At 39.3% G+C, this 24852-nt stretch overlaps 1 protein-coding gene across 5 annotated transcripts in view; it reads right to left on the bottom strand.

Annotated features, from left to right (window-relative positions):
- pcnt (pericentrin) overlaps positions 1–24852 on the bottom strand; it is an 86886-nt gene that overhangs the window by 60178 nt on the left and 1856 nt on the right. For 3 of the 5 annotated variants that reach the window (XM_057859018.1, XM_057859016.1, XM_057859019.1), the window contains exons 2-17: positions 22155–22184; positions 17311–17484; positions 12891–13025; positions 12276–12425; positions 8754–9550; positions 8237–8593; positions 5343–5661; positions 3042–3437; positions 2708–2926; positions 2509–2604; positions 1810–1953; positions 1517–1718; positions 1366–1433; positions 1018–1294; positions 572–672; positions 262–373 (exon numbers count right to left, since the gene is read on the bottom strand). In XM_057859018.1, the coding sequence (XP_057715001.1) occupies positions 262–373; positions 572–672; positions 1018–1294; positions 1366–1433; positions 1517–1718; positions 1810–1953; positions 2509–2604; positions 2708–2926; positions 3042–3437; positions 5343–5661; positions 8237–8593; positions 8754–9550; positions 12276–12425; positions 12891–13025; positions 17311–17484; positions 22155–22184 (3577 nt within the window). The remainder of the gene's footprint in view (positions 1–261; positions 374–571; positions 673–1017; positions 1295–1365; positions 1434–1516; positions 1719–1809; positions 1954–2508; positions 2605–2707; positions 2927–3041; positions 3438–5342; positions 5662–8236; positions 8594–8753; positions 9551–12275; positions 12426–12890; positions 13026–17310; positions 17485–22154; positions 22185–24852) is intronic. The other 2 variants (XM_057859017.1, XM_057859020.1) reach the window with 2 other exon arrangements.

Genomic DNA, 24852 nt, shown 5'->3' with positions numbered 1-24852 from the left:
AGATATTTGTTGATCAAGTGTTTCTGTGTAACTGTAAATATCCCATACTCACAAATTTTGGGCCATGTAGGCGACACTTGTATGCCACATCTTAATATTGTGGCCTACGTGAGCCAAAATGTGATTGTCCGTGTATGTAAACCACAGGTCTTTATGAAAGTTTTTTTTTTTTTTTAATGATCAAAAATAGTCACTTGCACCATAAAGGGTTTAAGCAATAATTAAATGCTGTCTGATGATAGGTCGCATCATAAATCTCACCTCCTAACTCTTGACGATTGGTTCTCATGCTCTCTAGCTGAGTCCACAACTGATCTACTTCCTGCTTTGAGGTCTTCTTAAGGAGATCTTTCTCTTCCTGTAGCCGTGACATCTGTTAGAAACAACACGGCGTGACAGCAGATGTTAGAGGAGCCTTTAATTAGGTCCAATCTAATGCACTCTTGACATCCGTCAGTGTAATCTTTAACAAAATCTAATAATCTGTCTGTTGCAGTATGTGCTAATTTGGATGGTATCTGAGATTTAACCAGATTCTTATTACTCATACAGTGTATGCCACATAAGTCACCTCTTCTTGCAACTGTTGATGCTTCTCCTCTAGTTGGCGTACTTGCTGCTCTTTCTCCTGAAGCAACACCTTGTGGCTAGACACCAAATCCTCCAGAGAACCTGAATGCCATTTAGAAAAGACAAAAAAAAAATCTTGAAATTATTATTTTGTAGTATTGTGTTAATAAGGCTGCAACATAAAAATCAGGGGTTCCCCCGGCTCTTATAACTACATTTCAAGAGTGTGCCACCTTGTTTAATTATTGTCAATAAATGGCTTTGTAACACAACTCATTTCCAAACTCCTGTCAACTTAACATTTTTATTGTTTTCCAAAAAATATGGTAGGCTTGTCTACCACCAGGCTTTGCCGGTTTTCCGGGGGATATTCTGAAAAGTGAAAACTGAAAGCTTGTCATATGCAATGTAAATCTTTGTTGAGGTTTTTAAAGAAACAACACATACAGGCAGTGATACTCCTGTCAGCCCAGGCCTGCTTCAGCTCTTCTTCCAGTTTTTGCCTCTGCTCCTGACTTGAGATTTCAAAGCTTTCCAGGCACGCTTTTGACTCCTGCAGCTCCGTTCGAGTGCGGGACAAAGACTCCTCGGCTTCAATTAAAGCTTGGCTGGTTTGGGTGAGGGAGGCCTCTGTTTTGGCGAGGTCTATCTTTGTACTGGCAAGGCTATCTTGGAGTGTAGACTGGGTCCTTTCAGCTTCGAATGCCCACTCAGACCTTAGAAACTGTTACATAAAATGCAGTTATTAAAACGAATACATGATAATGAATAATTTAGGATTTTAGAAAGCCTAACGTGTATCTCCTTGGTCTGCTTCTCTTCCATGGAACCTTTCTCGTCGGCAAACCTCTGTTTCAACTCTTCTGAAGATACATGCAAACAAATAGAATTTAAATATAGACACTGTGTTTATTATAAAAAGGACCAATTCAAGCTCGCCACTTACCAATGTCACGTTGATGCAACTCATGCAGGCGTTCCTGCTCTGCCTCATTCTTTATTCTGATACATTCCAGTTCCAACTGGTGCTGGTCCCGCAAAGAGACCTCCACCTCCACAAGAGCGGACTCCTGGGTGACCTCAAGCTGGGTTGTGTGGAGGTTTGTTAGGCTCAGGTGCAAGGCTTCTAGCTCACGGGCCTTCAGGGCCTTGAGGGGGAGAGGGCAAAATGATGCTACCACTTTTTGTTGCAGCTCAGATCTAAAAAGTCATCGTAAGGGTGTAGTTGTATTTCAATACCTGTGCCTGTTCCATTTCAACCTGGTGAGCAGCCTCCAGACTTTCCGTCACCTCCGTGGAGACCTCCAACTTCAGCCTAAGGAGCTCCTCGTCATGTTGTTCCTTCAACTTGGACATCGCCCGCTCATGCTCGCGTTCCGTCACCTGCAGGGGGAAGGTTTCAGAAGAACATGAGGCTCCTAAAAATGACAACCTAAATAAGAGCTATGAAGTGCCGATATACTGTAGTATAACGAATTAGGCAATTTACATGTAAAATGCAACTCATGATACAAAAACAATCATGATACGATACTAACTCTGGAACAGATTAATTTTATATGTCAAGGTACAACTAATTCCAAATATTTTTTAAAATCAGTCTCATTTTTAAATTCGATTATAGTGGACCACCGCATTTTTAATCAATTTTTCATTTATCATTTAATCCTTGTTAATTAAAAACAATATTTTTGAAATGCTAACTGTACAAATACATAATTGTTTATAAATGTTTTTATTTTTAAAATAACATTGCTGTATTACCGTATTCTTTTAATGATCTGACAATTATCAAGTAAGAATTCTGAAATATATACCTAAAACAGAATTAATTCATTATTATGCACTATTCAGTTATGATTAAAAAACAAATTATCCAACAAATACAATAGGCTGCCCATGAGAATGATTTCAACAAGATGAAACCAAGTAGAATACCTGTTTGATGAGGCTTATCTGTCGCTTCTGTTCCTGCTCCATTGCTGCTTTTTGCATCTGCAGCTCAGTTTCCATCTGGCTGTGCAATTCTGAAATCTATGACATGGAGGAGCAGCGCTCAGTAAATTGTCATCATGCAGGGACCAAACTTTTCACCAACAATGAGATCAGGCAGTCATTTAACATGGACAGGTCCCACCTCTTGCTGATGATGATCCAGGAGGTCTGCCATGGCTTGCCGGTGGGACTCCTGGAGCCTTTCCGTGGCCTCCTCCACAGCCAAGACCTGCCTCTCCATGAGGGCCTTCACTTCCTCCTCTCGCTCCATCCTGAGCTCTTCAAGGATTTCTCTCACTTCTTGAACTTCTTTGTCCTTCTCCTGTCTCTCATCCTCCCACTTTTCTCTCTCTTCGGCTAACTGTAGAAGAAAACAAACATGCTATAACTTCAGATAAGGCTATTAATAAACAAACTGCACTCCTATCATGCCAAATGGAATTACAATTTATTGCCACCCTTTTGTGGAACCTCACCTCTGCATCCTTGATTTGTATCAAGTTCTCAAACTGATCAAGTTCCTCCTTAAGCGCTTCTTCCATTTTCTTCATCTCTTCCCCCATCTCCTCTTGTTTTCTCCAGTATGTGTCTTTTTCCTGTAGTGCCTGAGCTTTTTCCTCCTCCAGGTTAACCAGCTTGGTTTCCAAGTCCCTTCTCATGTCTTCAGCACTTTGCAAACTGCTCTGCTTCTTTTCCAGTTCCACCTGTAAGCTTTCTACCTGTGTTTGGAAGCTTAGTAGCTGGGCACGTGTTGTTTGGAGCTCTTCAGCCATTTGCTCCATCGCTATAGTCCTTTCATCCAGAAATGCAGATGTTGTTTGATAACTACTTTTTATTTTCTCGAGCTCCAATAGGAGTTCATTACAATTGGCCTTGAAAGGGAGAGACATAAAATTCATTAGTCTTACAATGGGCAAATTTGCATCATTTCAGCACCAATACTTGCCTCAAATAATGCCATTGGGCACTGATTCCATCTACTACAGAGAGAATCGAGGTGTCTATTAGAGGTAAGGTGCATTTTTTTGGAAATATATTTTTCTATTTTAGATATTTATTATCGATGTAGTCTGTGAAGCCTCGGTGAAATTAGCCTGTTTTGGTTTGGGGGAGGGGGGCCTGTCTCATACAAATAAGTCACGACCAATGCCAGTCATGGCTTTTGTTACCAAGGCAAGGGAGTGGCTACTTAAAGGAAAATTGAGCACCTTTATCATGTGCAGTCTTGTTTAATGAACTGAATTAACATACAGTATATTTGTATTTTTCTGAAAAACTGATAAAAGCCACTATTTCGAGTAAGTGGCTACCCGACATGGGAGCAGATATTTTATCAATGCCGGTAAAATTTTAAGCAATAAAATGCGAGAATCCCAGATTGCCTACCCTTTCTTATGTTGTCCCGATCGCATATTTTTGCACCAGAGTTTAAAAGTGAAAGTCTTTTATTTCTGAGAGGGTTTCAATATATGGAAATATTTCCTCTAGTGCAGTGCTTCTCAATTATTTTCTGTTACGCCCCCCCAAGCAAGACGTAAATGTTTCGCGCCCCCCCCCAAACTCTCTGCCGCCACTGTATATAGTATTATTTGTCTATAAAATTACTATTATAAATACGCATCTGCCTAACATTGTGTCCTTTTTTTCTAATAAAGAAAAAAAGTAACATAGATCAACTTATAATAAAGTATAACTTTATTAACATTGTTTTGTTTGTAACAGAGACTTGACGTGCATCAATTTGCCCGAATAAAAAAAAAAAAAAGTCACATTCAAACTGTAAAAATACACTCAAGGTACATTTTTTGACCATTTGATACAGAAAAATAAAATGTAATAAAATCCGTAAATAATAACAAATTCAAATTGATTAGAAACATTCACTCATGAGGACAATATGCCAAAAAATTTGACCGAAAAAACAAAAATGAATAAAGGAAAAAAAGAGTGTCCTTGGACAGAAGGACAGTTTTTATTTTTGCTGCTCACACTCAGTATTACCTCCTTTGCAATGGTGTGGAGTCATTTTGCAATGAGCATGCTAACAATGCTTACTGGTTTATTGATATAACACTGACAAAGCAGGACGATTGTTGGCAATATTCGGCACGTTTTCGCTGAAAAACGGCTTATCAATGAGATTGGGGTCGAATGTCTTTAAGTGGCGTCTTAATTGATTTGGCTTCTGGCAGTCCGCTGTAATTATTTTTAGACACAGTAAACAGTGGTCTTTCCTCATCACCCATTGTATTAAAAGTCAAAGCTAAAAGACAAACGGCACGAAAAAAGCGCATTCTCGGCGGCGGAGGTAGAACCGTAGGTGAGGGCGGTCGTCGTGACGATCCCAAGCCGAAAATGGCACTTCTCGGGCGGCGACGTGAGAACCGGACAAGACAGTGGGTCGCTGCGTGAGTGAGTCCGGTCGGAAAACGGCTTTCTAAAACGGCGGCGGCGCGCTGCTCTTCATATCTGTTTTCTGTGTGCTGAGCGCTCTTCCTTAGTTCAAAAATACTGCACGCACTCTGAAAATGAGAGCGCCACTGCCTCCCACTGAGTGGATGTGCAAGTACACTTAATTCCAGTCCGGCAAAAAAGAAAAAAAGAAAAAAGTATGTTCCCCGAGGACACATGCGCCCCCCCTGGCATCGCTCTGCGCCCCCCCCAGGGGGGCGCGCCCCACTATTGAAGAAGTACTGCTCTAGTGTGTGAGATAGGCGACCTGGAGTTCCATCCCTGATTGGCATGCATACATAATTTTGTTATTTTGATAAACATACCTGCACTGTTTCCAGACAGTTGTCATCATGTGGAGTACCATTCACAGTCTGCTTAATCTTCTGAAGAGACACTTGCAGCATCTCCGGCTCGTTTTTACCATTCTCCTCGAACAGTTTATCCTCTTCTAACGTCGAGTGCAGAGAGGTTTCCGATGCCATTTCTGTTGCTTTTCCTTCCTGTAAGGCAGTTAGTTCGTTCTTAAGGCAGTCTTGTTGATTGCTATTCAAGTTCATGTTCTCCTCGACGCATCTCCTCCTCTCCTTTTCCTCCTCAAGCTCCCTGAGGGCTTCCATGAGTTCTTCTGTAACTTGAGCCCACCTGGACAGAAAAAAGTGCAAAAGAGCTGTGAGGTTGATACAGAATTAGCAGAGGTAGGAGTACGTCAGTTAGCGTAACATTTAATACCTAAAAGTAAACTTTAACCCTATCTATGGCACTTATGTAACTCATTAGTTGTCATTGACGACGCTAGACGTACAATTCATTTTGACTAGTAGAGGCTGGCAGCGAATAATCGAAGCAAAACGTGAGGATTAACAGCCTGTACTCCCAGTTGAAATAAGTAGGATTTCTACCATCATCAATGGTAAGCAAGGAGTAAAATATTTTAAAATTCATATTAAAAAAATATGTAAACTTTAAAGTGTTATTGGGGGCCGTATTTATTCATTTTGATTTTATTTATTTATTTTTTACAAATTTATGTATTTTAAAAATACATTAAATCAATATTAAAAATACCATAGAGATCAATTTTAGCCAAGAAAGTGTGATGTCCTAAAATTGGTGACTTAAAGCACAAGACAACACCTAGTATGACGTTCATACATAAGACAGTTATTTAAGAATGCAAATTGCAAATTTCTTTAACCTCCAATTATAGAGAAAATGCTAAAACAAAATCATACAGCTGATCGGCGTAGTCATTTTGTAATGTCATTTACCTTATATCTATGCATACAGTGCTGGCCAAAAGTATTGGCACCCCTGCAATTCTGTCAGATAATGCTTAATTTCTCACAGAAAATGATTGCAATTACAAATGCTTTGGAAGTAATATCTTCATTTATTTTGCTTGCAATGAAAAAACACAAAAGAGAATGAAAAAAAATTAATCATTATCATTTTACACAAAACTCCAAAAATGGGCTGGACAAAAGCATTGGCACCCTTTGAAAAATCAGGTGATGCTTCTCTAATTTGTGTAATTAACAGCACCTTTTACTTACCTGTGGCACATAACAGGTGGTGGAAATAACTAAAATCACACTTGCAGCCAGTTAAAATGGATTAAAGTTGACTCAATCTCTGTCCTGTGTCCTTGTGTGTACCACATTGAGCATGGAGAAAAGAAGACCAAGGAACTGTCTGAGGACCTGAGAAGCAAAATTGTGAGGAAGCATGGGCAATCTCAAGTCCATCTCCAAAGACCTGAATGTTCCTGTGTCTACCATGCAGCGTCATCAATAAGTGTGACGCCCATGGCACTGTGGCTAATCTCCCTAGATGTGGACGGAAAAGAAAAATTGACGAGAGATTTCAACGAAAGATTGTGCGGCTGGTGGATAAAGAACCTTGACTAACATCCAAACAAGTTCAAGCTGTCCTGCAGCCTGACGATACAACAGTGTCAACCTGTAATATCTGTCGGCATCTGAATGGGAAGGGACTCTATGGTAGGATACCCAGGAAGACCCCACTTCTGACCCAGAGACATAAAAAACCCAGGCTGGAGTTTGCCAAAACTTACCCGAGAAAGCCAAAAATGTTTTGGAAGAATGTTCTCTGGTCAGATGAGACAAAAGGAGAACTTTTTGGGAAAAGGCATCAACAAAGTTTACAGGGAAAAAACGAGGCCTTTAAAGAAAAGAACACGGTCCCGGCAGTCAAACATGGCGGATGTTCCCTGATGTTTTAAGGTTACTTTGCTTCCCCTGGCACTGAACTACTTGACCGTGTGTGCATGGCATTATGAAGTCTGAAGACTCCCAACAAATTTTGCAGCATAATGTAGGGCCCAGTGTGAGAAAGCTGGGTCTCCCTCAGAGGTCACTGGTCTTCCAGCAGGACAATGACCCAAACTTCTAAAATGGCCAGCAATGAGTCAAGACCTGAATCCCATAGAATACCTGTGGAAAGATCCGAAAATGGTAGTTTGGAGAAGGCACCCTTCAAATCTCAGAGACCTGGACTAGTTGACAAAAGAAGAATGGTTTAAAATTCCAGCAGAGCATTGTAAGAAACTCAATGATGGATACCAGTAATAGTTGTTCGCAGTTATTTTGTCTAAAGGTTGTGCTACCAAGTAATAGGTTGAGGGTGCCAATACTTTTGTCCGGCCCATTTTTGGGGAGTTTTGTGTAAAATGATAATGATTTCATTTTTTTTTTTTCATTCTCTTTTGTGTTTTTTTCATTGCAAGCAAAATAAATGAAGATATTACAACCAAAGCATTTGTCATTGCAATCATTTTCTGGGAGAAATTGAGCATTATCTGACAGAATTGCAGGGGTGCCAATACTTTTGGCCAGAACTGTATACACAGTAATAGGCTTGAGAACAGGTGCATGTGATTGTGGGTATTAATGACATAATGAGGAAGGGCAGGTCATTTGCGATACTTGCATTTGATTGGCTAAAATAGTACCGGCATTGATAAAATGTCTGCCCATATGTTGTCTTCTTAAAAAAAAAAAAAAAAAAAGAAAGAAAATTTTCAGTTAAAAATTCTGTTTTTTTCCGGTTTTGTTAAAAAACTGTTGTTTTTGCATTTAGTTAAAAAAAAAAAAATCTTTCCACTGGGGTGAACATGATGAGGTTAAAAAAAATATTTTAAAAATTTAATAATAAATTAATTATTAAATTTAAAAAACTTTTCAGTTTCCCTTATCACCTGCTTCTAGCCTCTTCCAGATCTTCAGCGGTCTTGCGGATTTCTTCTCGCATCGCATTCAAGTCATGGTCTTTCATTAACAGCTCCTGACGCAGCTCACCGCACTGCTGACTCAACAGCTCTTTGGTGAGATCAGTCTCTCTGAAAAGCTGGTCGGAAACGCCGCTCGTCTCCGCCGGTTCAAAAACAGAATTGTTGAGCCACTGGGCGTTTGAACTGTCAGACACAGTAAGGCCATGGGAGACCTCCCAGGTTTCTTTCGGGGCACAGTTGGAAATGGACGGCAGGGGTTGATCGCAAAAAACATCGCTGTTCAGCTCTGGTTGGTTGCAGAAAACATCACTGTCCAGCTCTAACCTGTAATGAGAGTCGCAAAGAGCAATAAGGACGTCGTTGGTGTCAAACCCGAGGACCTCAAGCCAAAGTAGACAAATTTTTTTAAAAGCAATAGGTAAGTTTCATTGCATGGCTAATTGACTGGCATCGGGCCCACAAGGTTAAATAGGAAAAAACACACCTTTGGTCTGAAGAGATGTCCAGTTTTCCGCAAGCTCTAACGTGACATGTTGAAGATTGTGCAAAGTAGCGCTCCATTAAAAGGTCCCCAGACACAGACACATTCATGTTGTCCTGGACCAGTCCCATTTCACTATTGCTTTCATCGGTGCTGATGATCTCAGCAAAGCTAGAAGCAGCTTTGGCTTGGTTCTGGAGGTTCTTGGAAGCTTTCAGTGCTGTGACTTCTTTCACACTCTCCTCCAACAACCGATTGACTTTCTCCAGCTCATTCCTGTGCTCGTCTTTTAACATTCTCACTTCCTCCTCTTGTCTTAATCGCTCGTCCTCAAGGCTCTGGAGACGGCATTTGAGCGTAGTGTCCTCCTCCTGCCATCTCCACCGCGTTACTTCCTCATCTTCAAGCCTCTTTCTCAGCTGCAGCAGTTCTCTGTTCAGCACGTCTTTCTCCTCAAGGCAGCGACTCTGCATTTGGCTCAGCTGGGTCTGCACTTCCTTTCGTTCATCCTCCAGTAAAGAAAGCACATGTTGGTGATTCTCCTTCTCCTTCTCCAGTTCAGAACACAGGCGCAGGCAGTTATCCTGCTCCTCTCGTAGTTTAGCCCGCAGCTCCGACAGGACGCCGTCCGTCTCGGTCTCGCTGTCTGTGCCGAAACCCTCTCCGCTGGTTTGAGAGCCGAGGCCGGTGCTCCCAGACTGCTCTACTGACACGTCTTCCATACTTAGGTCCTGCTGCTCAGTCACATCACGGACTTCTTTTCCGGGCTGACTTTTAAGGCGCTGAAAGTCCACGTTCGTCTACGGCAGAAGTTTTCCAGATGCAAGTAACAACTTAAAGTCATATCTTAACTCATGGGCTGCCATTGAAAGTGATAGACGTTAAATCCATTTGAATTGGGATGGTTGTCATTGAATGATCAAGTTTCAGTATCCACTGACATTCATAGTCCATTGCGACAATCGCAAAAGATATCACTATCAATAGCAGCCAAAAAGTGAATGTATTACATAACAAAAAAATTACAACAGTAGGAAGGTTGTTGCTCTGTTTCATTAGTTTCAGTGTTATAAATGTTAAGAAGCCAAAGTGTGGTCAACAGTGTTTCCCCCAGAAAAGAGGAGTCCACCTGCCGTGCACCATGTTTTGTTGGGAAAAATGTTCTTTTTCCCCCCAAAGTATAATTAAGAAAAAAAAAAAGAAAAAGAAAAAAAAAAACTTATGTATATATATCTTTTAAGCACTTCAAATGTAGTAATTATGATAAGTTTTAAACATGTTAGTCTCCCACCGAATTACTTTTAAACAAGAATAAAGGACAAAAATGCTTGTCTTGATTAAATGCTTCATTGAGTGAGTCCACTCAAATTCACTCAAGCTGCTCATAGAGCAGGGCGGTAAACCGAAAATTTACCGTCACCGAAATTCTTAACGATGACCGACGTAATTTTGACCATGTCGGTAAATTCGGTAAATTAATAAAACAAGAAAATATAGTCTTTTCATCCCGCTTTGATTCTGTGTTGTTCGTCTATGTTCATTCCCCTTTAAGAAACAGTCAATGGGCTTACGTAGGGAGTCACGTGATCATCAAGGAGCCAATCAAACAAAAGCCCAGTAAGCTAACGCTAGCAGCTAACGCTACAAGCAAAACGTGATGGAGTGTGGCTTAAGGGAGGTTCACCAAACGTTTAACCGACATTTAGTAGACTCTTGGTGGCATCCAGACGGGCTTTCACCCGCTGTCCTCCCCGCTGTTCTCACGATTTCCGGAGATGGTGCTTTCAGTGCTTTCTACTGGTAGCCAGGCTAACGCTAGCTAGCGGCTAACGCTACAAATGAACGTGATGTAGTCGGATAGCGGCTCTAATCTTGTCGAAACGGCTGAACTTAATGAGTGGATTGGGCACGGACTGCATCTAGCAATTACTATGTGGCGTTATTTTGTATCTGTCTGTGTGTGATTCCTCTGATAGCTTTTGTGATGGTAAAGCATTCAGCTTAAAGTACAATCCAACGGCGAAACTTATAATGACCGAGAAATGGCCCCAGCTATTTTTCTGTATGTGCTTATTTCTGTGTCATTATTGCTATCATAAAATCTTAAGCGTTTCATTTGAAGAAGATCAATATAGCTTTAATGTGTGTGTGTGTGTCTCTCTGTTTGTTTGGGGGTTCATTTGTGCGTGCATTTATTAAAAAATGCACTGGGGGGGACCCTGAAACCATAATGTAAACACTTGTATTTAATAATTATGTCACAGCAGCCATTAACAATAAGTTGTCTTTTTGAAGTGTACTGTTCAAGCTGCAAGTCATTTGTGTTACAATGACATGTTTGCACAGGCATATTGATTTTGATAATGTACATTGTTCAAGTCATACACGCTGTTATAAATGTTCATACTTGAATTCTTATTGCTTACATTACATTTTTATAAACTTAATGTTTAGACTGCATGTACAATTGTTAAATACAGTATATGAAATTGAATGCTGGTAAATAAATCAACAAGAAACAGTTAATCTGTATTTCATGCATTGATTCAGATTTTCAAATTATATAACAGTACGCTTGGCCGAATTTATCGTCATTTATCGTTATCGAGATAAATCTGCTCAATTTATCGTGATACATGTTTAAGGCCATATCGCCCAGCCCTAGCTGCTCACTTACACCCAATGAGTTGCCACAGCAACTGTTTAACAAGTTAACCAATGATTGGCGCACGTGGTGCTTTGAAGCTTCGGCTTCCAAGCAACTGTGGCAAGATCAAACTTTAAACGTCTGTCAATCATCATTAAGTTTAATAAGCAACTCCAGAGCACTGCCTGACCAAGGAAGAGCAGCAGGAGTGAGCGTGAGACTCGGGATGGCCCAAGTGTATTTTCTTTTTAATTGAAAAAAAGGGCACAAATTTTTAAGCACAAAGTAGCGAGGGATCAATGTACTTAAGAGTCTTAAAAAAAAAAAAAAAAAAAAAAAGCACAGATTTGAAATAGTTTTCATGAAAAAAAAAAAAAAATGCGATTCAGTCAAATGGCATAAAGCTGAGACCATAAGATGCCATAAGAGCACCCGTATCTCCAGACGTGGTTAAAATATGTATAGTTTTTTTTAAACTTTCTTTTGTAGTGCTGGTGTTGGGTGGGGTGGAAAAAGCAGCCCGCCAGGCTTATAAATATCTGGGGGGCTGGATCAATGTAAAAACAATTCATTTTTGGAGCAGATCTTGGTCACTGATCATTTTCAATGGCAGCTAATGAGTTAACTTACGAGTGCCATTCTGTCTAAACTAAGCTTGTACGTACGTCAAGGTCCCACTATATTGCCATGACAAAAAAACAAACAAAAAAAATCACAGCAGAAGAATAAAAAAGCCACATGCAGCCCTAAAGCCACAGCTTGTAGGTATCTGTCATTGTCAATAACACTGAAACAGATCATTAGCAACAACCTTGCCTTCTATCTTATACTTCTTATGTAGACCTGTAAAACTGCTATTCATTTGAGTAGAAACGTACTTGTTGGAGCTGCTTCTGGAGGGCCTGGATCTGACTGGCGAGGTACTGCACTTCTACCTGCATCTCGTCTCGACTTGCCAGGGCTTCCTGCAAGTTGGTGCTGAGTTTTGCAATGATCTCATTACGCTTCTCTACCGCTTTCTTTAACTGCTGCACGGTAAAACAAAAAAAACATACATTTAGGGCCTTTTGATTCATGTTCACATGCAGGACTGCAGACAGATTGAGTAAAAGTGAGCCCGGTGGAATACTATATCATTGAGTAAATCTTTGGAAAATTTCCAAGTCTAATCTAGTATGAAACTGAATAGCTTGTAACTGACATGTGATTTACCTGCAAACAGCCTTAGAAGTGCACAGCAAAATAATAACCTTTTATCCTCATCAGCGCCAAAGTGGGAGTGTATTTCAAAGCCACATCACTTAGTTCTGCACGCCAGTTGCAAAACATTCATTACTGTCTTGTTTTTAAAGCCAAGATAGTAAGTAGTAAGAAAGCACACTCAGTTACTGCCATACTTATTGTTTTTCCATTTGATTATTTCATATTTACGACTAACAGTTAACATAGCTTAGCTGCCTACGACTATGAGACACAACATTGACAATGTGTACCTGCAACTGCTCTTGACTGGTGAGTGCAAGCAGCTCCCCATCTCGCAGTTCACCAACGGGAGAACTGTTTGTCTCAATGCTAAAAAGCTCATCCTTCTGTCGGTGAACCTCCGCCTTCTCGGGGCTCAGTGCAGCCTATGAAAATTGACAAAGTGTTCAGTTCAGACCAAGTACATTTTCCAAGAAAAATATCTTTTTAAAAAAAACAAACACATTTGCTAGTTCAAGGCTGTAAATGTCAGTTAATGCAGGCCAGGTTGCCATGACAACATGGCTCGCAGGCAACATGATGGTTAGTGACCCATTTCTGTAATGTATGTTTACAGAGTGGAGGGATGGGTTACGGGGTTATCCGTTAAATAAAGCAACAAAAATGCAAATCACTGTTGCACACACACTGAATGCCAAGACATTTAAATGAGCCATCATCATCACCCACCACAAAGGCAAATTAGAGAAAAAGAATTCAACTGTAGTAAGAAAAAAGCAGTGTCTTATGGATGACAAGAACGTAAAAAGGATTAGACAAAGCAAAGCATATATAAAATGAACACAATAAGTAGTATAAATACATGGACACCAACTGTCGAGACAATGCAAGACTGGGACATAGGGAGGCTAAAAGTTCACATCAGTAGCTTAGAGCTACACCTACTGTATATGAGTTACAAGTACAGTACTTCGACTTATAGACTGGTTTTCGAGGTACTTCCGCATTTCTGCTAGCGACTTCCGTTTTACACGTTCTCAAACCAAAACAACAATGGAACTGGAGTGGCAACACTCATCAAAATCCCTCAAAAAAGACCATTTGGAAATACTGCATCCATCTGCCATCATCATGACATGGGAGGAAAGCATGAAGAAATGGCTAAGAGTCACCACAACCAAAATATTTTTGTATTTTATGGGTTTAATGGCAGGGGATGGAAACGCAATCAGGAACCTTAAAAGCTCTGAGGAAAGTTCTTCCTATACCTGCGTTTTCATGTGTCCAGTGCTCAAAAAAATACTAAAGCTAAAATCTTGCGCATGAAACGACTTCTTGTCTTTGATATTGTGATCATGATGGTGATTGCAATTATGATGATGCTTAATATTATTAACTACTTCTGTGGCTGCAACACATGCTAACAACTACTAGTCTGGTACATCTGCTGCTAGCCTGCTGCTAATCAGTACGTTTTATATTTTTTTTGTTCGTTTGTTTACAGGTGAAAAATGCTGTTAGGCAAGGAAACACAACTTGATGTACCTTACAAACACTCAGATGTGGATGGAAATACATCAGAGACTATGTGCATTCTACTTTAATGATGGAAGGCTCGACTTATGCTCCACCTTCGTTAATAGTTTTGTAATAATTTTACAAATTGTGATTTATCGACCTGTTTTGCACATGCACCAATTGTTATAAATAAAACATGAAATGGAATCTTGTTGTCCAAAAGTTTTATTGCAATCATTATCTGCATTAAAAAAGAATGACAAACTATTTGTGTTTATATGGGATGTACATGTGTGATGAGCTCATAACGCCATAACTATAATCTAACTAGGTGAAAAATACCTTGCATTATTTCCTTGTAACAACAAGATCCGCGTTAGCCCTTCTGCATTCGGCAGGTGTAATATTATTTGTAATTTCGCCTCATTTTGGTCACTCAGGTCACTGGCGTATCAATCTACACCTCATGTTAACGCAAGCTGCACAGTTACAATTTTGTCCACGAAAGATCAAGGAAATGATAAGAACAAACATACAATCTTTTAGGTGGATCCTTTAAGTTTAAAGAAGCGAGGCACATCCTTAACTTATTGTCTGCTGCTGGTTTCAATTTAAGGCGTACCGCGATGTAGATACACGCTGACGCTTTGTAGCTGGTCACTGATCAAAAAATTCCACTTCCAACCATATCCAGTATGTAGGTGCTTCCAGGAGTTCACACAAGCACGCAGAGCATAGAAAGTCCCAGGGCCTCATCTACGCCGTGCTGAATCAATTTTTTGAGATTCCGTGGTTTCCTCTGGCTGGATTTTGCAGTTTAACAGTGTCTAGACACTGCTTACTTCAGTCGCGCACTTCATGTTTTTCTGTTTTAACAGGAAGTCCATAGCAGAAAATGTCAAAGATGGCGCCGCCCTTGTTTCGCTCAGGAAACTTGCCTATAAGTTCCCAAACTTACAACTTCCGAGCTGTTACTGAGCCATTATACTAATATTGTCATTTCCAATAAATGACTGTCACCCCCATCATTTTCGAGTTTACCACCAGAGCTATGGTTATTTCTCTAATTCCACCCTATTGCTGCTTTCACATCAATTATAGTCACTAAAGTATGTGAATACGAGTTCAGTCCCCTGCTATACATTCGCGTCATCATCCAAATTGCAATCGAATGCTGATTAAGAATGTCAGCAACTTCTTATTCTCCCAAAGAGCTCTCAAAGCTTCATAATTGATCTTATTTTTTTACCTTGAGAACTTGTTGTTTGTGGGGGAAAAAGACGCAAAAGTGCATTTTGCCATCATAGAATGAGTATGCCACGATGCAATGTGCTCTGAGACGATACCAATCATTATTGGGAAAAAGTCCATTCAATTTAAGCAAGATTAGGTTTGCTGAAAGTGGGAATTTTTGCAATCACTTTAATAATGTTGTTATTGTATGTTTTAAATTAATGATAGGTTTCTTATATTAAAAGAAGACAGCCTTATTTAGTGAGGCAATGAACAGATGGTAAATGGTAAATGGTGTTATACTTATATAGCGCTTTTCCACCTTTCAAGACTTTTCCATTAGGAGTGGGAACCTCTTGGTACCTCACGATACAATACGATTTGCGATACAAAGCTCACGAAAACGATGATCTGACGATATGGCGATACAACGATTATCAATACCTTGGTCAGAAATCATTCTAGGATATTCTACAAACAACTAATTAACAGAAAAACAAACTTCTAGTGTGAATTGGAATTAGCTTATCACAAGAAGACAACCAATCCATTTGAACTGGGACTTGTGGCAGCGAATGAACGAACTCCCACTTCAAACGGATTGAGCGTCTATGGCTGTCAGTGGCAGGATATGCCAGGCAATTAGGTAATTTTGGGCCATTTAAGGTCTCACTGGAACAGCACCAAACAAAAGTTCCAGCATCATCACCTTGTCAAGAGTCAAAAATCTGCATTGGACAAGGTGATGATGCTGGAACTTTTGTGCCAAGAGTCAAGAATCTGCATTGGACAAGGTGAGGATCCTGGAACTTTTGTTTTGTGCCGTTCCAGTGAGATTTACAAAGATGATTGCCTGAAGAAGACATCAACATTCCCTCAGTCCTTGATGATATGGGGCTGCATGTCAGGCAAAGGCACTGGGGAGAAGGCTGTGGTTAAATCTTCAATAAATGCACAAGTCTGCATTGAAATTTTAGACATTTTAGATTTCTTATCCCTTCAATTGAAAATATGCTTGTCATTTTCCAAGATGACGATGCATCATACCACAGAGCTAAAACTGTTAAAGCATTCCTTGGAGAAAGACTCATCCAGTCAATGTCATGGCCTGCAAATAGCCCAGATCCCAACCCTATTGATAACCTGTGGTGGAAATTGAAAAAAAAAAAGGTCCACAGCAGGGAGTTGGCACCAAATTGATGAAGAATACTCATCAAGTCCATGCCTCAGAGACTGCAAGCTGTCATAAAAGCCAGAGGTGGTGCTACTAAATACTAGAGATGTGTTTTGATTGTTATTTCTTTGTTTGTTTCTCATGATTCCATATTTTTTTCCTCAGAATGGAGTGATTCCATATATATTTCCCTGCACTTGCTCTATAAAATTAACATTTACTGACCACCGCATTGTTTTTCATTCATTTCTTTTAGTGTTTCTGAATGCTAAAGAGTTGCACTTTTGAACTAATTCATTATTTTTCCTCAAGCTTTTTATCAGAGTTTGTTCTACATGATAAAATGTCTGAGTGAGTGCTTGTCCCAGACTGGTGGTCATTGCATACTTTTTGCTAGGGGTTGTATTATGGTGCTAGATTTCGATAACAACTTGTTGGTTCCTTTTTTTTTTTTTTTCTTTCTTTTTCTTTTTTTTTTTTTAAATATTGACACATTTTAAAAACGATATCTCGATTCTTGGCAGGAGCATATCAATAACCTTTTGGGATACAAAGTATCACGATATATCACCATTTTGATATTTTGTCACACCCCTATTTTCCATACAAAGAGGAAACTTGATTTAAGAAGTGTTTTCGGTTAATCAGATCAACTCTAAACCCACATGCAACTTCCTGTACAAATACATGTCGTGATGCTTAATTTGGGCTATATGACATAATCTATTTGACTGATTGACAAGCCGCTACATTGTGAAAAAGCTAGAGGCGATAACTCTGTGTACCTCGAGCACGGAGTTCCGATCAGGCTCTTTGTGATTGGTCGGCAGCGGCGGCGCTACGTGGCAGTCTTGCGTCGCACCGACATCCTGCGAGACAGGCGGGCCCGCCCTCGTCGCCGCCTTTTTCGTCGCCCTCGCACCGTTGCTCTTCGCCCGCTTCTGTCGGAAGCTAGCAAGCTGCGCAGGAAAGATAGCGAGAGGTAGACAGACACGTAGGTCAGCACCGCTGAGCACCACCACACCAGCAGCATGGCAGTCTTTTTTGGAAAAATAGTTCAGAAATTTGATTTTTATATAAAAAAAGAAAAAAAAACGGTTTAGAAGATCACAGCGGAAGAAAAAGTGAAGTCCCAAAAAGTGTTGATTGTCCCCAATGCGGTGAATTTGATGCAGGTACAACAAAAATAAGAAGACAACCCAAACCTGATCTTGGAAGCATGCAAAATATAACTTCATTCATTTTTAAACATTCCCAATCCACTTCAGCATGCTTCTCCTCCTTTCTCTTTCCTGTCTTTCGCTCTCTCATTTTAAGCAGCTTAAATCAGAGCAGTTCACATTGTGGCAAAGACCCACGTCAACCCCCTCCGACACGTGACCGACATTTTGTAGACGCTCGTGGCAGATTTCTACAGTCACTGCTTCATCATAATGTGAGCATTGCACAGAGCTCAGGGAAGCGCAATCTCTGAATAAGGGATGCTCTGAGTCTAGGTGGAGGAAAACAGGGCGGAGTATCGGGAGAATTCATACGGAGTGTGGGAGAGAAAGCAGAGAGTATGTGCGAGCGTGTGTGTGTGTGAGTGTTTGCACGCATCAGAGCGTTCAATTCGATTCAAGATGACACGGCCTTGGGAGAGCTACTTGTTGCTCTGTGCAGAGAGTTACACGCATGCGTATGTTGAACAAGCTTGGCACTATTGCTTTTACCCCTCCAACAGTTGACCCTGGCTGTGCATAAACAGCCCTGAGCAGGGGCTTCTTTTGCCACGGATAAATTACCAAGGAAACACATTTGGACAGGAGCTTCTGTAGTCGAAACAGTATGTGTATTAAAGTAGCTGTGAATGGCAAAATGTCTTAGTGCCACTGATCTGAACTAAAAACGATCTTGTGTGTGGATGCAAAAAGTTTATGCTATCTTGATTTTCGGTTGTGGTTGTACAAGCACTTGTATAACCAACATATTAAGTGTTTCTTTTAGGGCTGTCAAACGATTAATTTTTTTAATCGAGTTAATTACAGCTTAAAAATTAATTAATCGTAATTAATCGCAATTAATCGCAATTCAAACCATCTATAAAATATGCCATATTTTTCTGTAAATTATATATATATTCTGTAAAATAATTTGTTGGAATGGAAAGATAAGACACAAGATGGATATATACATTCAACATACGGTACAAAAGGACTGTAGTGGGCATTTCACTCTACTGTCATTTAAATCTGTCTATGCTGTCCTCACTCCGAAGCGTCTACTTTTTCCAAAGCTAGACAGCTAGTGAACGACCCCTTAATAATTAGACTTCTTCCTTTTTCATCTGATTTATTAATAAAATGGCCTCAAACCATTGTCCTCTTTAGACCGTCGTAAAACTACAAAAAAAAAGTACACAAACATTGCATTAGCAACAACGTTAGCTTAGCACGCTATACAGGTTCACTAAACATAAACAAAAAGCGTCTCATACAAAAAATATAACATTTCACTTACTAACATAATATGTACATTCTTTACAACAACCATACTTACGGACAAATCTTGTCCAAGGATCATTTAAGCACAACATTATCAGCCCGAGACGTCGTGCAGCCATAATGAACTGGAAAGAAAACAATAAACCATGTCGCAAAGCGACCACAAGAGTTCGCTGTTGGACAGCACAAAAAGTCTTGCTGTAAAACTTACCAAAAGGCAGAATACTTTCTGAGCGGGACATGTGCGTTAATTGCGTCAAATATTTTAACGTGATTAATTAAAAAATTAATTACCGCCCGTTAACGCGATAATTTTGACAGCCCTAGTTTCTTTGTAACATTTTTCACAACAAAATGCTTTCCCTGACCCGACTTGTAACAACATTCCAATATGTTCTAACTAGCAGTTGTAGGCCATTATGTTGTGCTGTTTGACCGGGGTGTGCCATCTTAGGCACCCCACGATTCGATTCGATTACGATTCAGGGTGCTACGATTCGATTCTTGAACGATGATCACGGTATTGATGCCGATCATGGTTATCGCGAATATCACGATTATCGATGCATCGTAATTAGTACAGTAGTCAAACAAATTTATGTCCATTATTTATTTAAAATATCCTAATGATTCAACAGGTACGATGGAAACATGCCCATACAACAAAAAGCTGCCCTTAAGCTGCTTTATTTATTTATTTTTTTTTTTTTACAAGAAAGTGCAAAAACATTAACCATTTTAAAGGGAGTACTTATTTCTCTCAACAATACAATACATTTTACACGGGTGGAATGAATTCCATATTTTCTGGAAACCAAGTGCCTTTAGGAATAAGACTTCTTTCAACCAATATACTTTGTTTTCACAGATTTCTGTACTATTTCACATGTTTGTAGTGTTACCGCTGTACTTAATCATGGTTTTACACATTCTGCATATGAAATACACGTTAGCGAATTAGCTACTTAGCTTAGCGCTCAGCGCTAACTATTAACATCGCAAAAACAACAATAAAGGCTAAACAATACAGGAGGGTTTGTGTACTCACCTCTTATAGATGCACACGAGTCTTAGCAACACACTTGAGACATTTTTTAATTGAAATGCCTTAAAAATACTCCTGCACATGTGAAAGACAAGGAGCAACGAACTATCTCTTTCCCTCTTGCTCAAAAAAAAAAAAACTTGCGCAGGGTCGCGCTTCTGTCCCTGCCTGTCTCATACACAAATGTATTTTCCAGTCTTTTAAAAAAGGAGTAATTCTCTTTCTCAGTAACCAGCAGCATCCATAACAACGTGCGTGTACCCGTTAATGGTGCCTTGGCGGCAGACGTGTCTTGAATTTTGGTCTGCTATGAGCAGCTGCCATAAAGTTATGAAGTAAAATAATCGTTTTTTAACCTTTATGAATCATGATCGAATCGTCACGTGTTGAATCGCGATGCATGCAATAATCGATTTTTTTTAACTCCTCTACTGTTTGATAACAAGCAGTGAAGATATAGACTCCAATTCACCACTCTGCTTGAATAGAGCACAGATAATTTCCATGATATTTCCGCATATTTGAAGCACTGTTTCTAGCTCATGGCTGAGAGCATGTGACTAAACGGCGGCCAAAGATAAGAGGCCAGAAGAATACGGCCATTTTGTCAACAAAGCCACTGCCTTAAAGGGTGACACGGATAAAAAGACATGTAGTTCTTAAAAGATAAATGTTAGTACGAGTTATAATAATTTTTATATTAAAACCTCACTAAATGTTTTTGTTTTAATAAAACTTGTAATATTATTTTAACTACTATGTCGCCATTGTTGTTGACGTCGCAGGGCGGTGACCTCACCTGGACACGCTGCCGCCCTTCCACCGTGTCACTCTAACTACATTAACATGTCCCTGGTTCTGCCCATCCAATTCGAACCCGAGTGGAACATTTACGTGAAGGACAGCAAAAGGGATGAGTAGAGTAGCGAGTAGGCCTGTGCATCACAACACACGAAAACGTTTGCCTCTACCGAGACGTCTAATGACGTCTTACCTTATTTTTGTCACGTAAAAGCAGATGTCCAGATTGTTGATCACCCTTTCCGGTGAATAAGCGACACGTAAAACGAATAAATGTATTAATGCCTAACAGATTACAATGATGCCTTATTTTGCACATTTAGATCAAAGAGGCAGAGAAAGGCGGGTGGACACAGGCGTTCATTAGACAGCGCCGTTTATTGGCATATGCTTCGCAAATCCGTCACAACAAACATATGCATATTATAGTGAAAATACAACTAAAATAATATTCATATCTCTCAAAACAAAGTTTACAAAAAGAAAAACACTTCAATCTGTATTAATGAGGCCCTATTCTCACACGGTTAAACAACAATGCAAAGAGAACTGGCATTCACAATCAAGATATGCAAAATGCACATAAAACTTACTCCGACTTTGGTAAAACTAAACATTTTAGCAACTCGTTTAGCTCAACAAATACAATGGATGGCAATATTTAGTCACAATATACAAACTATGATGCTGGGAGCCATTATCAGTAGTCTTGTACGATGTGAAGACCACACTCAAATGAACGTAAGGTACAACCTGGAAACTACGGCATCAGTCGAGGGACAAAACGCACTTCTTGGCTTGATCTTTAATCAATTTAAAACTCGTCATTGACACCTTGTGGTGTATTTACGTAAATCATTACCTTAGATAGATAGAGTGACACTGGAAGTACGGCAGGGAGCACATGTGACGTCACCTTCTGTGACGTCAACAACAATGAAGAGCTATTAGTTTTTTTTTTTATTTAAAATTTTACAAATTTTATTAATACGAAAACATTGAGAGGTTTTAATATCAAATTATTATAACTCGTACTAACATTCACCTCTTAAGAACTACATGTCTTTATATTCGTGGTACCCTTTAAAATGATAAGATTACACCAAGGACATTTTTTTTTTAATAAAGACACAAAACACTAAAACTTAAAGCTGCCGCACAGCATTACCATAGCAACACCATTCATGAGATTGACCACACCTCTTGGCACAAGATTGGCAGTAAAAGGTTGGGAGCAGAACCCCCTGATCGACCACCCACACGAGTTTTGAATCCAACAGGATAGCACAAAGTTACTTACCGACTTCTTAGGAGGCACGTTAGATGATTTCTGCATAAAGAATATCAGGGATTTAAGAAGAAATATGTACTAAATGCGTGATCATGCAATAACAGGATCAATTTCATGTTTTCGGTGTGGCAGTTTATGCTTACATAGAAGAAAGACAACTAGACATAAGAAAAATTTCAATCAATCTTTCTGTATATGGGTGCTGTCCCCAAAGTTAATATTTTGCCTGGTTATTCATGATTCAACATTTCTATAATGACTGTAAAGTTTTTGCATCCATATTAATTTGTATTTGCTTTAATTCTGTCTGCAGCTACCTCAAAGGCAAAAGAATGAAAAGCAAACAGTTAAATCAAAGGACGAAACATGGAACATGGTATTTTAAGTATTTCTTAATCATTCAGAATAAACACCTCAATGCTTCTGGAATGCGCAGCTGTATTTCGTAAAAACCTATTAGCAAGTTCGATTGCTGACGAGTAATGACAAAATAACAAAAGTTGGATTCAAATCTTTTACTTGAATTTAGTAGAGTTGATAAACTGGCACGTCTGATTGATTGTTCCATACATCCGCTACGAATATAATCCAAATATCTATCTGGGAAAGATCCAATCGAGACCTGCTTCAAGGCAGGAACCTTCAAAAAATATACAGATGCTGATTGGATGATGGCTCTTCTCGTCACACTCGCGAAAACAGCAGTTTCGCAAGTGTGACGAAAAGAGACAGTCAAACAAAAGCTTTTAGTGATGTTACTGTTTTTGCTCCTCTTTGAATCAGGGAAATAGTATTCGAGCAGATTGCCGCTTTCTGGTCACATCTGCAGCTCCCGTCTCTTTCCTCCTATTGGCTCGTCATCGGAAGGCAACTAATCCTCATTAGCCCACAGTATGACGTTACTTATTGGTTCTCAGAAGAGCAAAAATATAGTTTCCCCACCAAGAAAATCTATCTATGACGTTCGTTCATATTTTTTTAAAATGAGGAAATTCAATGTATTTCTGACATAACTTCAAAAATTAAACTATCTACAAGAGCAGCTTTGCAATCCAACATTGTATTCTACCAGATAGTTGCTTCCTGGTCACGTTTGCAGCTCCCGCCCCTTTCTCCTGAATGGCTCAAACATCAGATGACCCCCCAGTCATCTGATGTTTGAGTTAGTGGTTGGAAAGTTGAGGTTTGCAAGACAGTACTGCATGATGAATCAATAAATCAGGAAATACAGTCTTCCTTGCCATTGTTGTTAATCTTACTTTAAAAAAGTAATTAATTACAGTTACAAATTACTTCTCTCAAAAAGTAATTGCGTTAGTAACTCAGTTACCTGAACGTAAAAGTAATTAGTTACTTGACAAAGTAACTGGTGATAATTTTCATGTTTTTTTCTCTAAAAAAAAAAAAAAAAAAAAAAAAAAACTGGTCACACAATCTGAAGTTTAAACGGTTTTTGGGACAATTGCCCCTAGCCCAATTCATTACCCTAAACTTACCTAGACACAGGGCTATTGCGGATTTCGCGATAACTAGATTAATAACCTTTGCTATGTGTGGAAGTCATTTAATGTTGTGAAATAATCGGTAAAGTTGTTAAAATTGCTCCCGTTATTGCATTAGTTCCCTTCCGTCTATTTTTGACATGTGTAAGTTTTAAAACTGTTTCGCCATTTAAAGATAGATTTAAGTTTTGCCGATTTAGGAGCATTTTAAATAAAAAGTGACTTAGGTTTGCCAGGAAGGTTCTCTACAACAGAGCCTTCATGAGAAGTATACTGCATTAAGATGGCGGCTGTTTAGTAACGCATCTAGTTCTTTATTATATATGTTGCTAATGCCGCCGTGTCTGTCATTTGCATCTAGTTCTGTATATATGTGATATCTACCGAAACGTCATGTGGGCATAGTTTGTGAGAGTCGTTTGTAGGCTATCGGCTAAAGTCTCGTATTATTAAGATGAGAAAAGTAATTAATTAGATTACTCACTACTGAAGAAAATAACGCCATTATATTCTAACGCCGTTATTAACAACACTGTTCCTTGCAAGACCATAGAGTTCATGTATGTATTAAGGCTGCTGCAGCTATCGATTATTTAAGTCCGGGGTCTCCAACAGGTCCTCAAGGGCTACTGTGGGTCCTGGTTTTTGTTCATACCGGTCGAGCACACACAATTTAACCAATGAGGTTTCTGCTAATACAAGCAATACCTGACTGCAACCAACTGATTACACATGTAAGACACCAGATTGGTGCATAGGTGTCATCTTGATTTGTTGGAACAAAATCCTGCACCCACTGCGGCCCCATGTGGAATAGTTTGGAGACCACTGATTTGAGTAATCGATTAATCTATTGATTAGTTATTTTGAAAAGTCCGATTACAAACATTTAATGCCTTTAAATAATGAATTTTAGGAGATGTAAAAAGGAAAGAAACAAGTGTTTATGCTTGCAATAATATTTATTTTGGCTTGCTAAGATTGCACTTTCAGAAGAGCATTAAATGTGAATACAAAAAAAAAAAAAAAATCCTGAGTTTTTCTTCAAACTATGCAGAATTGCACTTTCATTAAAAAAAAATCAAAATACCCGAGCTTAGATTCAAACAGTATAAAAAATAAACTAAAATTACAAAAAAAAGAACAATTGCCTAACTTGCTTCGCAAAAGTCTGCTAGCTCAAATGCTATAAAATACTTTTTTTA

Source organism: Corythoichthys intestinalis, chromosome 15 (assembly GCF_030265065.1).
Source record: "Corythoichthys intestinalis isolate RoL2023-P3 chromosome 15, ASM3026506v1, whole genome shotgun sequence".
In the NCBI taxonomy this organism is placed as follows: Eukaryota; Metazoa; Chordata; class Actinopteri; order Syngnathiformes; family Syngnathidae; genus Corythoichthys; species Corythoichthys intestinalis.
The sequence above is the reverse complement of the archived record's forward strand: the minus strand, read 5'-3'. Positions and strand labels throughout refer to the sequence as shown.